The 18,982-nt window shown below is 38.6% G+C and overlaps 1 protein-coding gene across 2 annotated transcripts in view; it reads left to right on the forward strand.

Annotated features, from left to right (window-relative positions):
• The window catches only part of ttll7 (tubulin tyrosine ligase-like family, member 7), a 181,146-nt gene that overhangs the window by 105,622 nt on the left and 56,542 nt on the right, over positions 1 to 18,982 (forward strand). For both annotated transcript variants that reach the window (XM_062028630.1, XM_062028631.1), the window contains exon 15: positions 7,596 to 7,797. In XM_062028630.1, coding sequence (XP_061884614.1) covers positions 7,596 to 7,797 — 202 coding nt within the window. The remainder of the gene's footprint in view (positions 1 to 7,595; positions 7,798 to 18,982) is intronic.

The raw sequence follows: 18,982 nt of genomic DNA on the forward strand, positions 1-18,982 counted from the left end.
CCACACCCCTCCAAGGTGCGTGAGTACAGAGCAGAATAGAGGCCACACCCCTCCAAGGTGCGTGAGTACAGAGCAGGATAGAGGCCACACCCCTCCAAGGTGCGTGAGTACAGAGCAGGATAGAGGCCACACCCCTCCAAGGTGCGTGAGTACAGAGCAGGATAGAGGCCACACCCCTCCAAGGTGCGTGAGTACAGAGCAGGATGGAGGCCACACCCCTCCAAGGTGCGTGAGTACAGAGCAGGATAGAGGCCACACCCCTCCAAGGTGCGTGAGTACAGAGCAGGATAGAGGCCACACCCCTCCAAGGTGCGTGAGTACAGAGCAGAATAGAGGCCACACCCCTCCAAGGTGCGTGAGTACAGAGCAGAATAGAGGCCACACCCCTCCAAGGTGCGTGAGTACAGAGCAGAATAGAGGCCACACCCCTCCAAGGTGCGTGAGTACAGAGCAGGATAGAGGCCACACCCCTCCAAGGTGCGTGAGTACAGAGCAGAATAGAGGCCACACCCCTCCAGGGACCCCCGGTAACAAGTAGGTAGGCGGTACGCAGGCAGGTGCGCGGGTCTGATGTCCGCCGAGAGTCGCGAGTCGTGTGTTGGCTCCAGGGGAAAGAATCAAAAGAGAAGAGGAGAGCGCCTCCAGGGGACGGATGTCTTTCTTGCCATACCATCTTTCTCTCCTTCTTCTTCTCTCCATCACCTCATCATCTTTCTCTCCTTCTTCTTCTCTCCATCACCTCATCATCTTTCTCTCCTTCTTCTTCTCTCCATCACCTCACTAGCATTCCACAAGCACACAGTCCTCCACTGGACCACAGGCCCACTGGACCACTGGACCACAGGCCCACTGGACCACTGGACCACTAGACCACTGGACCACTAGACCACTGGACCACAGGCCCACTGGACCACTGGACCACTAGACCACTGGACCACTAGACCACTGGACCACAGGCCCACTGGACCACTGGACCACTAGACCACAGGACCACTAGACCACCGGACCACTAGACCACTGGACCACTAGACCACTGGACCACTAGACCACTAGACCATTGGGCCACTAGACCACTGGACCACTAGACTACTAGATCACTATACCACTGGACCACTAGACCACTGGACCATTGGACCACTAGACCACCGGACCACCAGACCACCAGACCACTAGACCACTGGACCACCGGACTACCGGACCACTAGACCACATGACCACTGGACCACTAGACCACTTGACAACTAGACCACCGGACCACCAGACCACTAGACCACTAGACCACATGACCACTAGACCACTGGACCACTAGACCACTGGACCACTAGACCACCGGACCACCAGACCACCAGACCACTAGACCACATGACCACTGGACCAATAGACCACTGGACCACTAGATCACTAGACCACCGGACCACCAGACCACCAGACCACCAGACCACTAGACCACTAGACCACTGGACCACCGGACCACTAGACCACTAGACCACTGGACCACTAGACCACTAGACCACTGGACCACTAGACCACTGGACCACTGCATCATTAGACCACTGGACAAATAGACCACTGGACCACAGGACCACTAGACCACTAGACCACTAGACCACTGGACCACTGCACCATTAGACCACTAGACCACTGGACCATGGGACCACTGGACCACTAGACCACTAAACCACTGGACCACTAGACCACTAGACAACTAGACCACTAGACCACTGGACCACTGCACCATTAGACCGCTAGACCACTGGACCACCGGACCGCAGGACCACTGGACCACTACACCACTAGACCACACTTTGGTCACCAAGTCCCACCTCTGAAGACTTGGCTCTCCAAGTTCCACAATGACCCACATTAGGACTTTGTCACTGCACGAGTACAAGTAAGCACACCCACGTTGTACGGGGGCACGGAAGCACTTATGATCTAGTTGATCCCAGACTCGGCCTCTGGGGGACGGGGGGGCCTCAGTTTGGGGCCAGGGGCCAAACTGGGCAAAGGTGTGGAGGGGGGGGGGGGGGGGGGCATGTGGGCAAATTTGCCATCCATGGTTGTCTAAAAGCCTGGAGTTGCTTCTTCGTTAGCAGTGGCCATTTATTTTTCATGTCTAGCAACTATTTCTTCTTCGTTAGTGGAGACTTTTTTTTCTAGTTGGGCATTGAATATTTCTTCTTCGTTTGTAGCAGCTACTTCTTCCTTTCTTGTTAGTTGATGCTGGTTATTTCTTCTTCGTTTGTAGCAGCTACTTCTTCCTTTCTTGTTAGTTGATGCTGGTTATTTCTTCTTCGTTTGTAGCAGCTACTTCTTCCTTTCTTGTTATTTGATGCTGGTTATTTCTTCTTCGTTTGTAGCAGCTACTTCTTCCTTTCTTGTTAGTTGATGCTGGTTATTTCTTCTTCGTTTGTAGCAGCTACTTCTTCCTTTCTTGTTAGTTGATGCTGGTTATTTCTTCTTCGTTTGTAGCAGCTACTTCTTCCTTTCTTGTTATTTGATGCTGGTTATTTCTTCTTCGTTTGTAGCAGCTACTTCTTCCTTTCTTGTTAGTTGATGCTGGTTATTTCTTCTTCGTTTGTAGCAGCTACTTCTTCCTTTCTTGTTATTTGATGCTGGTTATTTCTTCTTCGTTTGTAGCAGCTACTTCTTCCTTTCTTGTTAGTTGATGCTGGTTATTTCTTCTTCGTTTGTAGCAGCTACTTCTTCCTTTCTTGTTAGTTGATGCTGGTTATTTCTTCTTCGTTTGTAGCAGCTACTTCTTCCTTTCTTGTTAGTTGATGCAGGTTATTTCTTCTTCGTTTGTAGCAGCTACTTCTTCCTTTCTTGTTAGTTGATGCTGGTTATTTCTTCTTCGTTTGTAGCAGCTACTTCTTCGTTTTTTGTTAGTTGATGCTGGTTATTTCTTCTTCGTTTGTAGCAGCTACTTCTTCGTTTTTTGTTAGTTGATGCTAGTTATTTCTTCTACGCTCGTGGTAGCTATTTGTTCTTTGTTCGTAGCAGCTATATCTTCTTCGGTGGTGACAATTATTCCTTCTTTGTTCTTGACAGCTATTTCTTCTTCATTGGTGGCAATTATTTCTTCTTTGCTTGTGGTAGCTATTTCTTCTTTGTGGGTGAGGGTTATTTCTTCTTTGTTCGTAGCAGCTATTTCTTCTTTGTGCTGGGCAATCATTTGTTTTTCGCTCGTGGTAGCTATTTCTTTTTGTGGGCGACGGTTATTTCTTCTTTCTTTGTAGCAGCTATTTCTTCTTCGCGGGTAGCAATTATTTCTTCTTCGTTCCTGAGCATTGTCGATTATTTTTTTAGTTTCTTGACGGTTATTTATTTTTGTTTGTAGCGGCTATTTCTTCTTCGTGGGTGGCAATCATTATTTCTTCGTTTGTGTTAGCTATTTCTTCTCCGTGGGTGGCAACTATATATATTTCTTCGCTCGTTGTAGCTAGTAGCAGCCACTTCTTCGTTTCTTGTTAGTTGATGCTGGTTATTTCTTCTTCGTTTGTAGCAGCTACTTCTTCGTTTCTTGTTAGTTGATGCTGGTTATTTCTTCTTCGTTTGTAGCAGCTACTTCTTCCTTTCTTGTTAGTTGATGCTGGTTATTTCTTCTTCGTTTGTAGCAGCTACTTCTTTGTTTTTTGTTAGTTGATGATTTCTTCGCTCATGGTAGGTATTTTTTCTTCGTGAGTGGCAATCATTTCTTCCTTGTTTGTGTTTGCTATTTCTTCCTTTGCTCGTGGCAGCTGTTTCTTATTTGTTATTTGTGGGTGGCAATCACTTCTTATTTGTTCCTGGGCATTGAATATTTCCTTTTCCTTTCTCGTTAGTTGATGTCGGTTATATCTTCTTCATTCCTAGCAGCTATTTCTTCTTTGTTGCCAGGCATTGAAAGTAGGAACCTCATGAAAAATATGAAAGATCATTGGAATGTGGGTTGGGTTGTTGTTGATGCCAACACACCATTGTGGGAGCTCTGAGACTTCTTTCAAAGCGTCAAATATTCCAATGTGGACCCTTTACCTTGTAGATGATGATTCCAAGTTGGATTAAGCAGTTTGGCAAAGATTTAGTTGCAGTTCTGACCAGCAGATTGTGTTGCACACGTCATGACCGGGAAGACCACCTTTGCTTCTTCATGGCTCTCCTTCTGATAAAACTGCTGAAGTGTCTTAGCGCCACCTAAACTTGCTTCAGAATCAAGGAGACAAAAACCCAGAATCAAACCAGAGTCCTCAGTTTGAAGTTTGGTGCAAAGTGTGCGATTATTAACGAACCTCATTTGAGGGATAGCGAGCCGAGTCCAGTTTCACGTAAATGAATTCTCTGCCGGTCTTCCTCCTAATTTCTCCCTCTATTAACCTGCTGCTCCTCTTTGTCTCCTCATGTCTTCCATCACTAACTAGCCTGCGGTGACTGCCATCACTTCCTGCCCAATTACTTCTCTGGCCTGACAGCGCTGACCAGCTAATCGTAGCATAACAGATGTATGCATGCTTTATTCATCAGCCCAGCAGAATGTCACACACTTTCATCAACCAAGAACTTGAATTCTGACTGTCCAAACTTACTGCCTGATAATCAACTGGGTCTGAACATTTTAGAACCACTCAGCATTGAAACGTTTATTTCAAGTCAGTGCTTTAGAGGTTTCCCCATTGTGGGATTAATACAAGTCTGTAATACATCAATTCAATCAAATCAAGTGTAGATCAAATATATCCAGTTGCAATCAGCAAAGTTAATTCAAGTGTTGTTGTTTTTTAAATCCAGGATTATTTGTGTCACTATTACGAAAGCTGTTTTGAACACTGAGCGTTTGAATTTAGTTATTAGAATTGTTTTTAATGCTGACAATTTAATTCGATAAAATGTGTGTCTTTGATAATTCAGTGTTAAAATTCAGTGTAAAAAAAATTGGCTTAGAAAAATTAAATGTATGAAAATTCAGTGCCAAAAAACCCCAGTGTACTAAAATTCAATTGAAAAAAATTCAGTGTAAAAAAAGAAATAGTGCACCAAAATTCATTGTAAAAAAAATTCAGTTCAGAAAAATTAAACGTCCAAAAATTCAGGGTAAAAAAAAAAAAAAAAGGTGTAAAAAACTATTCAGTGTAACAAATCTGTTTGTGAAAGAATACAGTGTAAAAAAAAAATCAGTGCAGACATTTTTTTTGTAAAAATAATTCAGTTTAGAAAAAAATCCATGCAGAAATGTTCAGTGTAAAACAATTCAGTGTAAGAAAATCCAGTGTAAAAAAACCAAGTTTAGAAAACATAAATGTAGAAAAATTCAGTGCAAAACAGTTCATCCATCCATCCATCCATCCATTTTCTACCGTTTGTCCATTTCAGGGTCACGAGGGGTGCTGGAGCCTATCTCAGCTGCATTCAGTCGGGGTACACAGTGTATGAAAAAAATTCAGCGCACAAACATACAGCGTAAAAAAATCAGCTCAGAAATATTCTGCTTTCAAAAATTTTGTTTAGAAAAATTTAGTGTAAAAAAAATTCAGTGTGTAAAAATTCACTGTAAAATAATTTAGTGTAAAAAAAATCAGTTTAGAAAAATAAATGTAGTAAAATTCACAAAATTTCAGCGTAAAAAAATCCGCTCAAAAACTTTCAGCTGAAAAAAAATCAGTTTAGAAAAATTTTGTGTGAAAAAATTCAGTGTAAAAAATCCAGTGTAAAAAAAATCAGTTTAGAAAAATTAAATGCCATAAAATTCAGTGCAAAACAAATTCAGTGTACTTAAATTTAACTAAAAATAATGCAGCATGAAAAAAGTAGTGCACAACAATTTAGCGTAAAAAAATTCAGTTCAGAAAAATGAAACCTAAAAAAATTCAGGGTAAAAAAAAAAATTTAGTGTAAAAAACTATTCAGTGTAAAAAATCTGTGAAAGAAGAAGTCAGTGTAAAAAAAAATCAGTGCAGAAAAATTTTGTGTAAAATTATTCAGTATCGAAAAAATCAATGCAGAAATGTTCAGTGTAAACCAATTCAGTATAAGAAAATTTAGTGTAAAAAAACCCAGTATATAAAAAATAAATGTAGAACAATTCAGTGCAAAACAATTCAGATTATGAAAATTCCATTTTTTTAAAATCAGTGGAAAAAAAATTAGTGTACAAAAATTCAGCATGAAAAAATCAGCTGAGAAATATTTTGCTTAAAAACATAATTGGGGGTTAAATCACCAAATGATTCCCGGGCGCGACCACCGCTGCTGCTCACTGCTCCCCTGTGGGGATGGGTCAAATGCAGAGGATAATTTCACTGGACCTAGTGTGTGTGTGTGGCAATCATTGGCACTTTAACTTTGAACTTTTTAATTCAGTTTAGAGAAATTTAGTGTGTAAAAACTCAAGTGTGAAATAATTTAGTGTCAAAAATCCAGTGTAAAAACATTCAGTTTAGAACAATTAAATGTAGTCAAATTCAGTGCAAAACAAATCCAGTGTATGAAAATTCAATTGAAAAAAATTAGTGCACAAAAATTCAGCGTAAAAAAATCAGCTCAGAAATATTCCGCGTTGAAAAATTCAGTGCAGAAATATTATTTGCTTTAAGACCCACTTTGGGTAAATTAAGACTGAAGATTCTTAAAGAACCAGAAGTGAGTCTTAAGAACTTTTTAAGCAACAAATATTTCTGCACTGAATTTTTATTCACTCAATGTTTGTGCACTGAAATTTTATACACCGAGTTTTTACGCACGTGATTTTAAAACACTTTATTTTTACAAACTGAATATTTAAACACATTTTTCTCTAACATTGTAATCCAATTAGATTGTCAGCATAATTTCATGTAAAAAAAAAAATTCAGTTCCCAAAATTAAAACGCAAAAAATTCAGTTACATGAATTCCGTGTCAAAAAAAAAGCTTTGTTAATAAAGAACCTCCATTTTTTTTAGCCTGGATTTCAACAACAACGCACAAGCATGTAAAGTAACAATATATATATATAGCCTATACGTGTATATATATGTACATATTATATTAATATAATAAATATATAACTAATAATTAAAATAATTGTATATTAAGAGTATGTGAAAGTTCCACTCCTACATTGTTTACTTCCCTGATGACCTCCTTAAAGCTTTGTAATCAGTCAGAAATAAAATAAAATACAACAAACATGGATAATTGTGGAGAGTGTTTTGTATATTTCCCATCATGCATTGTAGAGGCTCTAAATGGGTGTCATTTTAAATGATGTATGGTGTTTGGACATTTTTAAAATGATATTCACAAAGTTCAGTGAGCAGGTTGTGTTATGTGTGACCATCGTGTTGACTTTTTCTGTTTGCATATTTTTTGCGCCATGACTAGGGAAGGTTGTTTGGATCGGGCCGTATAAGTTAATGCTGTGCTAGACCCTCTCCTAAGCCTATTTAGTTTTTTCTCAGTTTATCCGCGAGTCTCTTTCCGTCGGACCTGAAAGCGAATGCATTTAGTCTTTAGATGTGGCTAGCAGATAGTTAGCGTAGTTCTTGACGAGAACTCCCGTGATTTGCTGACATTTCCAACATTTGCCAGGCAGCATCTCCATGTTCTCCTTGCCCTGACGTGTTCTCCTCCGCCCGCCAGCCCCTGAGCGCCATGCCCGAGTGCAGCCAGACGCCACGTCAGCGACCGGACTACCTGGCCCACTTCGGCAGCGGCGCTGAAAACTCCTGCTCTTCGTCAGAGGAAGAGGACGACGAGAGGAGGAAGGCGGGCGGCGAGAAGAGGGAGAAGAAGGTCTCCTACGACCTCCGGGTCAAGGACAAGAACTTGGCCGAGCGCTCAGGTGAACTTTGGGGTTTTTCTCATTTTAATGACGCTTTGAGGCTTTTTCCTTCATGACACTTGAACGCATCATTAGGGACTCTTGGGCAGAATTCTCTGGAAAATAGAAAAAAGAGAAATGTGCCACATGATTCATATCTCATGTCCTAACATATCTTTACATCCGAGGTGTTTTATGCTCTCAGTCAAAGAAAACCTTGCTTTTATTATGACAAACACACAAAATACACACCTTTTCCCCAAAAAAACATATTTCAAAGTGTAGTATTTGATGTGAACTAATTGATGTCTTGAATAGTTCATTAATTCATAACAACATTGATTTTTAGTCATTATTATTTTTCGAGAAATGACCGGTTTTATAAAAAAAAAGTACACTAAAGGTCTTAGGGTTCCAAATGGGTCACACTGATGAGTGTTAGGAATATATATATATATATATATATATATATATATATATATATATATATATATATATATATATATATATATATATATATATATATATATATATATATATTTTGGCTTTATTTTCACTGCTTGAAAGTAAACTTCTAATCTATCCGTCAATTATGATTTTTGTGTGGGTTTTATGCTCTCAGTCAAAGAAAACCTTAGTTTTTGATGCGGAAAATACACAAAATACACACCTTTTTCCCCAAAACACCTATTTCAAAGTGTAGTATTTGATGTGACGTAATTAGATCCTTGAATACTTAATTAATTCATAACAACATTGATTTTTATTCATTATTATTTTTTGAGCAATGACAGTTTTATAAAAAAAAAGTACACTAAAGGTCTTGGGGCTCCAAAAGGGTCACACTGATGAGTGTTAGGAATGAGACATATATTATTGGTTTGAACTACTTTCACTGCTTGAAAAGAAACTTTAGGGGCCGTACTTATCAAGCTTCTTAGAGTGCCATTTTACACTTAAGTCCTGAGAATTTGCGAAATGTAGTCCTACTCTCAAACTTAAGAATAAAAGCTTTTTATCAACGTTCTTAAGTCTAAGAATCACTCCTACTCTCCACGATATTTAAGAGACCTTCAGAGGTGTCTTAAGTGGTTAGGAGTTGCCAGCAGGGGATGGCACTGAGGCGAGAGAGACGTGCGCCAACGTTCAGGGAACGGAACAATGTTTTTTTGTTTTTGTTTGATGACGAGCAGCTGATCAAACGGTATCGTTTAGACAGAGCGGATATTATTTTTGTCACAGATTTAATACTTTTCGATTCCTTGTTGATTTCTGCATGTGTCTGCAGTGGGCTAGTATATATAGAGCCACCCACACCACTTTCAAATTAGTTGCCTAATTAATGAGTTGGAAAGAAAATGTTATGACAGTAGCGTATGTGTGTGGCCGTGAGGTGAGTGACGTCAGTGAGTGTGTGGGCGAGAGAAGAGAGGGAGCGGTAGCGTGAGTGCCGGCGGGGACTAGTTTGTTTTGTATTATTTTGTAGTTTATTGTCAAAATATACACTCCCATTGTCCACTTAAATATTTCCAAGATATTTCTTTATTCTTAGACAACGGATTCCCTTCCGTGATTGGTCATTTCTATGGACACAGAAATGACGCCACCTAAAATTGCGTTTACGGCACATAGTAATGTCGTAATTCAGCTCTGAGTGTGACACTTAAGATTCAGTCCTACACTTCGCTGAAAGTGTGAGTAAGACGCTTGATAACTAACTTTGAAGTGCAGCTTTCAGCCAAGAATTTATTTACTCTTAAGTCAACTCTTAGCAGACTTCTTAGGAGTCATTCTAAGAAGCTTGATAAGTACGGCCCCAGATCTATCCGTCAATTATGATTTTTGTGTGTGTTTTATGCTCTCAGTCAAAGAAAACCTTAGTTTTTGATGCGGAAAATACACAAAATACACACCTTTTTCCCCAAAAAACATATTTCAAAGTGTAGTATTTGATGTGAACTAATTGGTGTCTTGAATAGTTCATTAATTCATAACAACATTGATTTTTAGTCATTATTATTTTTCGAGAAATGACAGGTTTTATTAAAAAAAAGTACACTAAAGGTCTTAGGGTTCCAAATGGGTCACACTGATGAGTGTTAGGAATATTACATATATATATATATATGTATATATATATATTTTTGGCTTTATTTTCACTGCTTGAAAGTAAACTTCTGATCTATCCGTCAATTATGATTTTTGTGTGGGTTTTATGCTCTCAGTCAAAGAAAACCTTAGTTTTTGATGCGGAAAACACACAAAATACACACCTTTTTCCCCAAAAAACCTATTTCAAAGTGTAGTATTTGATGTGACGTAATTAGATCCTTGAATACTTAATTAATTCATAACAACATTGATTCTTATTCATTATTATTTTTTGAGCAATGACAGTTTTATATTAAAAAAAGTACACTAAAGGTCTTGGGGCTCCAAAAGGGTCCCACTCATGAGTGTTAGGAATGAGAAATATATTATTGGTTTGAACTACTTTCACTGCTTGAAAGGAAACATCAGGGGCCGTACTTATCAAGCTTCTTAGAATGACTCCTAAGAAGTCTGCTAAGAGTTGACTTAAGAGTAAATAAATTTTTCGCTGAAAGCTGCACTTCAAAGTTAGTTATCAAGCGTCTTACTCACACTTTCAGCGAAGTGTAGGACTGAATCTTAAGTGTCACACTCAGAGCTGAATTACGACATTACTATGTGCCGTAAACGCAATTTTAGGTGACGTCATTTCTGTGTCCATAGAAATGACCAATCACGGAAGGGAATCCGTTGTCTAAGAATAAAGAAATATCTTGGAAATATTGAAGTGGACAATGGGAGTGTATATTTTGACAATAAACTACAAAATAATACGAAACAAACTAGTCCCCGCCGGCACTCACGCTACCGCTCCCTCTCTTCTCTCGCCCACACACTCACTGACGTCACTCATCTCACGGCCACACACATACGCTACTGTCATAACATTTTCTTTCCAACTCATTAATTAGGCAACTAATTTGAAACTGGTGTGGGTGGCTCTATATATACTAGCCCACTGCAGACACATGCAGAAATCAACAAGGAATCGAAAAGTATTAAATCTGTGACAAAAATAATATCCGCTCTGTCTAAACGATACCGTTTGATCAGCTGCTTGTCATAAAAAAAACAACAACATTGTTCCGTTCCCTGAACGTTGGCGCACGTCTCTCTCGCCTCAGTGCCATCCCCTGCTGGCAACTCCTAACCACTTAAGACACCTCTGAAGGTCTCTTAAATATGGTGGAGAGTAGGAGTGATTCTTAGACTTAAGAACGTTGATAAAAAGCTTTTATTCTTAAGTTTGAGAGTAGGATTAAATTTCGCAAATTCTCAAGACTTAAGTGTAAAATGGCACTCTAAGAAGCTTGGTAAGTACGGCCCCTGATCTATCCGTCAATTATGTTTTTTGTGTGTGTGTCTTTTATGCTCTTTGTCAATGAAAACCTTAGTTTTTGATGCGGAAAATACACAAAATACACACCTTTTTCCCCAAAAAACATATTTCAAAGTGTAGTATTTGATGTGAACTGATTGGTGTCTTGAATACTTAATTAATTCATAACAACATTGATTTTTATCCATTATTATTTTTTGAGCAATGACAGTTTTATATTAAAAAAAGTACACTAAAGGTCTTGGGGCTCCAAAAGGGTCACACTGATGAGTGTTAGGAATGAGACATATATTATTGGTTTGAACTACTTTCACTGCTTGAAAGGAAACTTCTGATCTATCCGTCAATTATGTTTTTTGTGTGGGTTTTATGCTCCCAGTCAAAGAAAACCTTAGTTTTTGATAGGAAAAAACACACAAAATATGTCAAAATAGAATATTTGATGTGAACTAATTGGTGTCTTGAATAGTTCAGTAATTCACAACAACGTTGATTTTTATTCATTATTATTTTTTGAGCAATGACAGTTTTATATAAAAGTATTAAAAAATAAGTGATATATTATTTTTTCTTAACTTTCACTGCTTGAATCTCTGCATCAACTTCACATCTATCGAGCCTTTAGTTTTTGTTTCTTGTTTTTTTTTTATGTTGTATGCTCTTTTTCAGAGAAAACCTGTGTTTTAATATGGCAAACACATGTGCAACATTTACCCCCAAAATACTTCAAAGTGTAATATTTGATGTAAAGTAATTGGAGTTTTAAACAGGTCAATATTTCATAACAACATTGATTTTCATTCATTATTATTTGAGCAGTGACAGTTAAAAAAAAGTGTTATTTTTTTCTAATAATATTTTTAAAATGTGCCACTGGTCGTTAAAAAGTTAGCTGCGGGCTGCAAATGCACATTTATACACCCTTGGTCCAGGGTCTACCCCGCCTCTCACCAAAAGCCAGCTGTGACCTCCCAAGAATGTTCTAGAACAATGACTCTATATTTAAACACAGTGTTACCGTTAATAAAATAAAATAATTCAGTTTAGAAAAAAATCCATTTAAGTAAGATCATTACAGAAATATTCAGTGTAAAACAATTCAGTGTACGAAGATCCAATTTAGAAAAAATACATGTAGAAAAATTCCGTGCAAAAGAATTCAGTGTATGACAATTCGATTAAAAAAAAATTCAGTGGAAAAAAATCTGCTCTGAAATATTCTGCATAAAACAATTCAGTGTACAACAATTTAGTGTCAAAAAAATTCAGTATATAGAAATTCAGTGTCAAAAAAATTAGTGCAGAAAAATTCAGTTTACAAAAAATTCTGTGCAAAATCCTTCAGTGTACTAAAATTCAATTTAAAAAAAATAAGTATAAAAAAAATTCAGTTCAGAAAAATTAAACGTAAAGAATTCAGTGTAGAAAAATCGGTGCAGAAAAACTGTGTAATATTACGGTGGCCAAAAATATTCAAAAAAAACCTTGTTTTTAATGAATACTTGGGCCTACTGCATTTGAAGGTGGAGCTTGGTGAGGAACGTTTAGAAGCATTGCTCCAGAAGTATGAGCACTGGACCTTTAACACCACAAGTACAAACCCCGTTTCCATATGAGTTGGGAAATGGTGTTAGATGTAAATATAAACGGAATACAATGATTTGCAAATCCTTTTCAAGCCATATTCAGTTGAATATGCTACAAAGACAACATATTTCATGTTCAAACTCATAAACTTTTTTTTTGTTGTTGCAAATAATCATTAACTTTATAATTTGATGTCAGCAACACGTGACAAAGAAGTTGTGAAAGGTGGCAATAAATACTGATAAAGTTGAGGAATGCTCATCAAACACTTATTTGGAACATCCCACAGGTGAACAGGCTAATTGGGAACAGGTGGGTGCCATGATTGGCTATAAAAGTAGATTCCATGAAATGCTCAGTCATTCACAAACAAGGATGGGGCGAGGGTCACCACTTTGTCAACAAATGCCTGAGCAAATTGTTGAACAGTTTAAGAACAACCTTTCTCAAGCAGCTATTGCAAGGAATTGAGGGATTTCACCATCTACGCTCCGTAATATCATCAAAGGGTTGAGAGAATGTGGAGAAATCACTGCAGGTAAGCAGCTAAGCCCGTGACTTTCCATCCCTCAGGCTGTACTGCATCAACAAGCCACATCAGTGTGTAAAGGATATCACCACATGGAACACTTCAGAAACCCACTGTCAGTAACTACAGTTGGTCACTACATCTGTAAGTGCAAGTTAAAACTCTCCTATGCAAGGCGAAAACCGTTTATCAACAACACCCAGAAACGCCGTCGGCTTGGCTGGGCCTGAGCTCATCTAAGATGGACTGATACAAAGTGGAAAAGTGTTCTGTGGTCTGACGAGTCCACATTTCAAATTGTTTTTGGAAACTGTGGACGTCGTGTCCTCCGGACCAAAGAGGAAAAGAACCATCCGGATTGTTCTAGGGTGAAAGTGTAAAAGGCAGCATGTGTGATGGTATGGGGGTGTATTAGTGGCCAAGACATGGGTAACTTACACATCTGTGAAGGCACCATTAATGCTGAAAGGTACATACAGCTTTTGGAGCAACATATGTTGCCATCCAAACAACGTTACCATGGACGCCCCTGCTTATTTCAGCAAGACAATGCCAAACCACGTGTTACATCAACGTGGCTTCATAGTAAAAGAGTGCGGGTACTAGACTGGCCTGCCTGTAGTCCAGACATTGAAAATGTGTGGCACCTGCAATGTGAGAAGGGAGACCCCCGCACTGTTGAACAACTTAAGCTGTACATCAAGCAAGAATGGGAAAGAATTCCACTTCAAAAATGTGTCTCCTCACTTCCCAAACCAAAACTGAGTGTTGTTAAAAGGAAAGGCCATGTAACACAGTGGTGAACATGCCCTTTCACAACTACTTTGGCACGTGTTGCAGCCATGAAATTCTAAGTTAATTATTATTTGCAAAAATAAATACAGTTTATGAGTTTGAACATGAAATATGTTGTCTTTGTAGCATATTCAACTGAATATGGCTTGAAAAGGATTTGCAAATCATTGTATTCCGTTTATATTTACATCTAACACCATTTACCAACTCATATGGAAACGGGGTTTGTACTTGCAAGTATGAGTGCTGGCCCTTTAACAGCAGAAGTACTTGCAAGTATGAGTGCTGGCCCTTTAACAGCAGAAGTACTTGCAAGTATGAGTGCTGGCCCTTTAACAGCATGTGGAACACTTCAGCCCATGAAAGAGATGTTTTAAAATGTATTTGATTGAAAGAAAAGTTGCTTTATATTAGTCCTTGAAATGCTGACAGCTTTAATTATGAGAAGGTGGACAAACATACTGTATGTGGCGCAGCTATTCAATATGTACGACTTATGAAGTACTACTGTGTGTGAAGTACTACTGTGTTTAAGAAGTACTACTGTGTGTGAAGTACTACTGTGTTTAAGAAGTACTACTGTGTGTGAAGTACTACTGTGTGTGAAGTACTACTGTGTTTAAGAAGTACTACTGTGTGTGAAGTACTACTGTGTTTAAGAAGTACTACTGTGTTTAAGAAGTACTACTGTGTTTAAGAAGTACTACTGTGTTTAAGAAGCACTACTGTGTGTGAAGTACTACTGCGTTTAAGAAGTACTACTGTGTGTGAAGTACTACTGCGTTTAAGAAGTACTACTGTGTGTGAAGTACTACTGTGTGTGAAGTACTACTGTGTGTGAAGTACTACTGTGTTTAAGAAGTACTACTGTGTGTGAAGTACTACTGTGTTTAAGAAGTACTACTGTGTGTGAAGTACTACTGTGTGTGAAGTACTACTGTGTTTAAGAAGTACTACTGTGTGTGAAGTACTACTGCGTTTAAGAAGTACTACTGTGTGTGAAGTACTACTGCGTTTAAGAAGTACTACTGTGTGTGAAGTACTACTGTGTGTGAAGTACTACTGTGTGTGAAGTACTACTGTGTTTAAGAAGTACTACTGTGTGTGAAGTACTACTGTGTTTAAGAAGTACTACTGTGTGTGAAGTACTACTGTGTGTGAAGTACTACTGTGTTTAAGAAGTACTACTGTGTGTGAAGTACTACTGCATGTAAGAAGTACTACTGTGTGTGAAGTACTACTGTGTTTAAGAAGTACTACTGTGTGTGAAGTACTACTGTGTTTAAGAAGTACTACTGTGTGTGAAGTACTACTGCGTGTAAGAAGTACTACTGTGTGTGAAGTACTACTGTGTGTGAAGTACTACTGTGTGTGAAGTACTACTGCGTGTAAGAAGTACTACTGTGTGTGAAGTACTACTGTGTTTAAGAAGTACTACTGTGTTTAAGAAGTACTACTGTGTGTGAAGTACTACTGTGTGTGAAGTACTACTGTGTGTGAAGTACTACTGCGTGTAAGAAGTACTACTGTGTGTGAAGTACTACTGTGTGTGAAGTACTACTGTGTTTAAGAAGTACTACTGTGTGTGAAGTACTACTGTGTTTAAGAAGTACTACTGTGTGTGAAGTACTACTGTGTGTGAAGTACTACTGTGTTTAAGAAGTACTACTGTGTGTGAAGTACTACTGTGTTTAAGAAGTACTACTGTGTGTGAAGTACTACTGTGTTTAAGAAGTACTACTGTGTTTAAGAAGTACTACTGTGTGTGAAGTACTACTGTGTTTAAGAAGTACTACTGTGTGTGAAGTACTACTGTGTTTAAGAAGTACTACTGTGTGTGAAGTACTACTGTGTTTAAGAAGTACTACTGTGTTTAAGAAGTACTACTGTGTGTGAAGTACTACTGTGTGTGAAGTACTACTGCGTGTAAGAAGTACTACTGTGTGTGAAGTACTACTGTGTTTAAGAAGTACTACTGTGTGTGAAGTACTACTGTGTGTGAAGTACTACTGCGTGTAAGAAGTACTACTGTGTGTGAAGTACTACTGTGTTTAAGAAGTACTACTGTGTGTGAAGTACTACTGTGTGTGAAGTACTACTGCGTGTAAGAAGTACTACTGTGTGTGAAGTACTACTGTGTGTGAAGTACTACTGTGTGTAAGAAGTACTACTGTGTGTGAAGTACTACTGCATGTAAGAAGTACTACTGTGTGTGAAGTACTACTGTGTTTAAGAAGTACTACTGTGTTTAAGAAGTACTACTGTGTGTGAAGTACTACTGTGTGTGAAGTACTACTGTGTGTGAAGTACTACTGCGTGTAAGAAGTACTACTGTGTGTGAAGTACTACTGTGTGTGAAGTACTACTGTGTTTAAGAAGTACTACTGTGTGTGAAGTACTACTGTGTGTGAAGTACTACTGTGTTTAAGAAGTACTACTGTGTTTAAGAAGTACTACTGTGTGTGAAGTACTACTGTGTGTGAAGTACTACTGCGTGTAAGAAGTACTACTGTGTGTGAAGTACTACTGTGTTTAAGAAGTACTACTGTGTGTGAAGTACTACTGTGTGTGAAGTACTACTGCGTGTAAGAAGTACTACTGTGTGTGAAGTACTACTGTGTTTAAGAAGTACTACTGTGTGTGAAGTACTACTGTGTTTAAGAAGTACTACTGTGTGTGAAGTACTACTGTGTGTGAAGTACTACTGCGTGTAAGAAGTACTACTGTGTTTAAGAAGTACTACTGTGTTTAAGAAGTACTACTGTGTGTGAAGTACTACTGTGTGTGAAGTACTACTGCGTGTAAGAAGTACTACTGTGTGTGAAGTACTACTGTGTGTGAAGTACTACTGTGTGTGAAGTACTACTGTGTTTAAGAAGTACTACTGCATGTAAGAAGTACTACTGTGTGTGAAGTACTACTGTGTGTGAAGTACTACTGTGTTTAAGAAGTACTACTGTGTGTGAAGTACTACTGTGTGTGAAGTACTACTGTGTGTGAAGTACTACTGTGTTTAAGAAGTACTACTGCGTGTGAAGTACTACTGTGTGTGAAGTACTACTGTGTGTGAAGTACTACTGTGTTTAAGAAGTACTACTGCATGTAAGAAGTACTACTGTGTGTGAAGTACTACTGTGTGTGAAGTACTACTGTGTGTGAAGTACTACTGTGTGTGAAGTACTACTGTGTGTGAAGTACTACTGTGTTTAAGAAGTACTACTGTGTGTGAAGTACTACTGTGTGTGAAGTACTACTGTGTGTGAAGTACTACTGTGTGTGAAGTACTACTGTGTTTAAGACAGGGGTTGGCAACCCGCGGCTCTAGAGCCGCATGTGGCTCTTTAGCGCCGCCCTAGTGGCTCTGGAGCTTTTTTAAAAAATGTATGAAAAATGGAAAAAGATTAGGAAAAAAAAAAGTTTTTGTTTTAATATGGTGTCCGTAGGAGGACAAACATGACATAAACCTCCCTAATTGTTATAAAGCACACTGTTTATATTAAACATGCTTCAGCTTCACTGATTTGAGTATTTGGCGAGCGCAGTTTTGTCCTACTAATTTTGGCGGTCCTTGAACTCACCGTAGTTTGTTTACAAGTATAACTTTCTCCGACTTTCTAGGACGTGTTTTATGCCACTTCTTTTTCTGTCTCATTTTGTCCACCAAACTTTTAATGTTGTGCATGAATGCACAAAGGTGAGTTTTGTTGATGTTATGGACTTGTGTGGAGTGCTAATCAGACATACTTGGTCACTGCATGACTGCAAGCTAATCGATGCTAACATGCTATTTAGGCTAGCGATATGTACATATTGCAGCATTATGCCTCATTTGTAGCTATATTTGAGCTCATTTAGTTTCCTTTACGTCATCTTAATTCAATTTATATCTCATGACACACTATCTGTATGTAATATGGCTTTTAATTTGTTGCGGCTCCAGACAGATTTGTTTTTTTTTTTTTGGTCCAATATGGCTCTTTCAACATTTTGGGTTGCCGACCCCTGGTTTAAGAAGTACTACTGTGTGTGAAGTACTACTGCGTGTAAGAAGTACTACTGTGTGTGAAGTACTACTGTGTTTAAGAAGTACTACTGTGTGTGAAGTACTACTGCATGTAAGAAGTACTACTGTGTGTAAGAAGTACTACTGTGTTTAAGAAGTACTACTGCGTGTAAGAAGTACTACTGTGTTTAAGAAGTACTACTGTGTGTGAAGTACTACTGTGTTTAAGAAGTACTGCTGTGTGTGAAGTACTACTGCGTGTAAGAAGTACTACTGTGTGTGAAGTACTACTGTGTTTAAGAAGTACTACTGTGTGTGAAGTACTACTGCGTGTAAGAAGTACTACTGTGTGTGAAGTACTACTGTGTTTAAGAAGTACTACTGTGTGTGAAGTACTACTGTGTTTAAGAAGTACTACTGTGTGTGAAGTACTACTGCATGTAAGAAGTACTACTGTGTTTAAGAAGTACTACTGTGTGTGAAGTACTACTGTGTGTGAAGTACTACTGTGTGTGAAGTACTACTGCGTGTAAGAAGTACTACTGTGTTTAAGAAGTACTACTGTGTGTGAAGTACTACTGTGTGTGAAGTACTACTGTGTGTGAAGTACTACTGCGTGTAAGAAGTACTACTGTGTTTAAGAAGTACTACTGTGTGTGAAGTACTACTGTGTGTGAAGTACTACTGTGTTTAAGAAGTACTACTGTGTGTGAAGTACTACTGTGTTTAAGAAGTACTACTGTGTGTGAAGTACTACTGTGTGTGAAGTACTACTGTGTTTAAGAAGTACTACTGCGTGTAAGAAGTACTACTGTGTGTGTGTGTGTGCAGAAAACATCGCACAGGGCGATGTGATGCGTCT

The sequence above is a fragment of the Entelurus aequoreus genome, linkage group LG19, assembly GCF_033978785.1.
Source record: "Entelurus aequoreus isolate RoL-2023_Sb linkage group LG19, RoL_Eaeq_v1.1, whole genome shotgun sequence".
In the NCBI taxonomy this organism is placed as follows: domain Eukaryota; kingdom Metazoa; phylum Chordata; class Actinopteri; order Syngnathiformes; family Syngnathidae; genus Entelurus; species Entelurus aequoreus.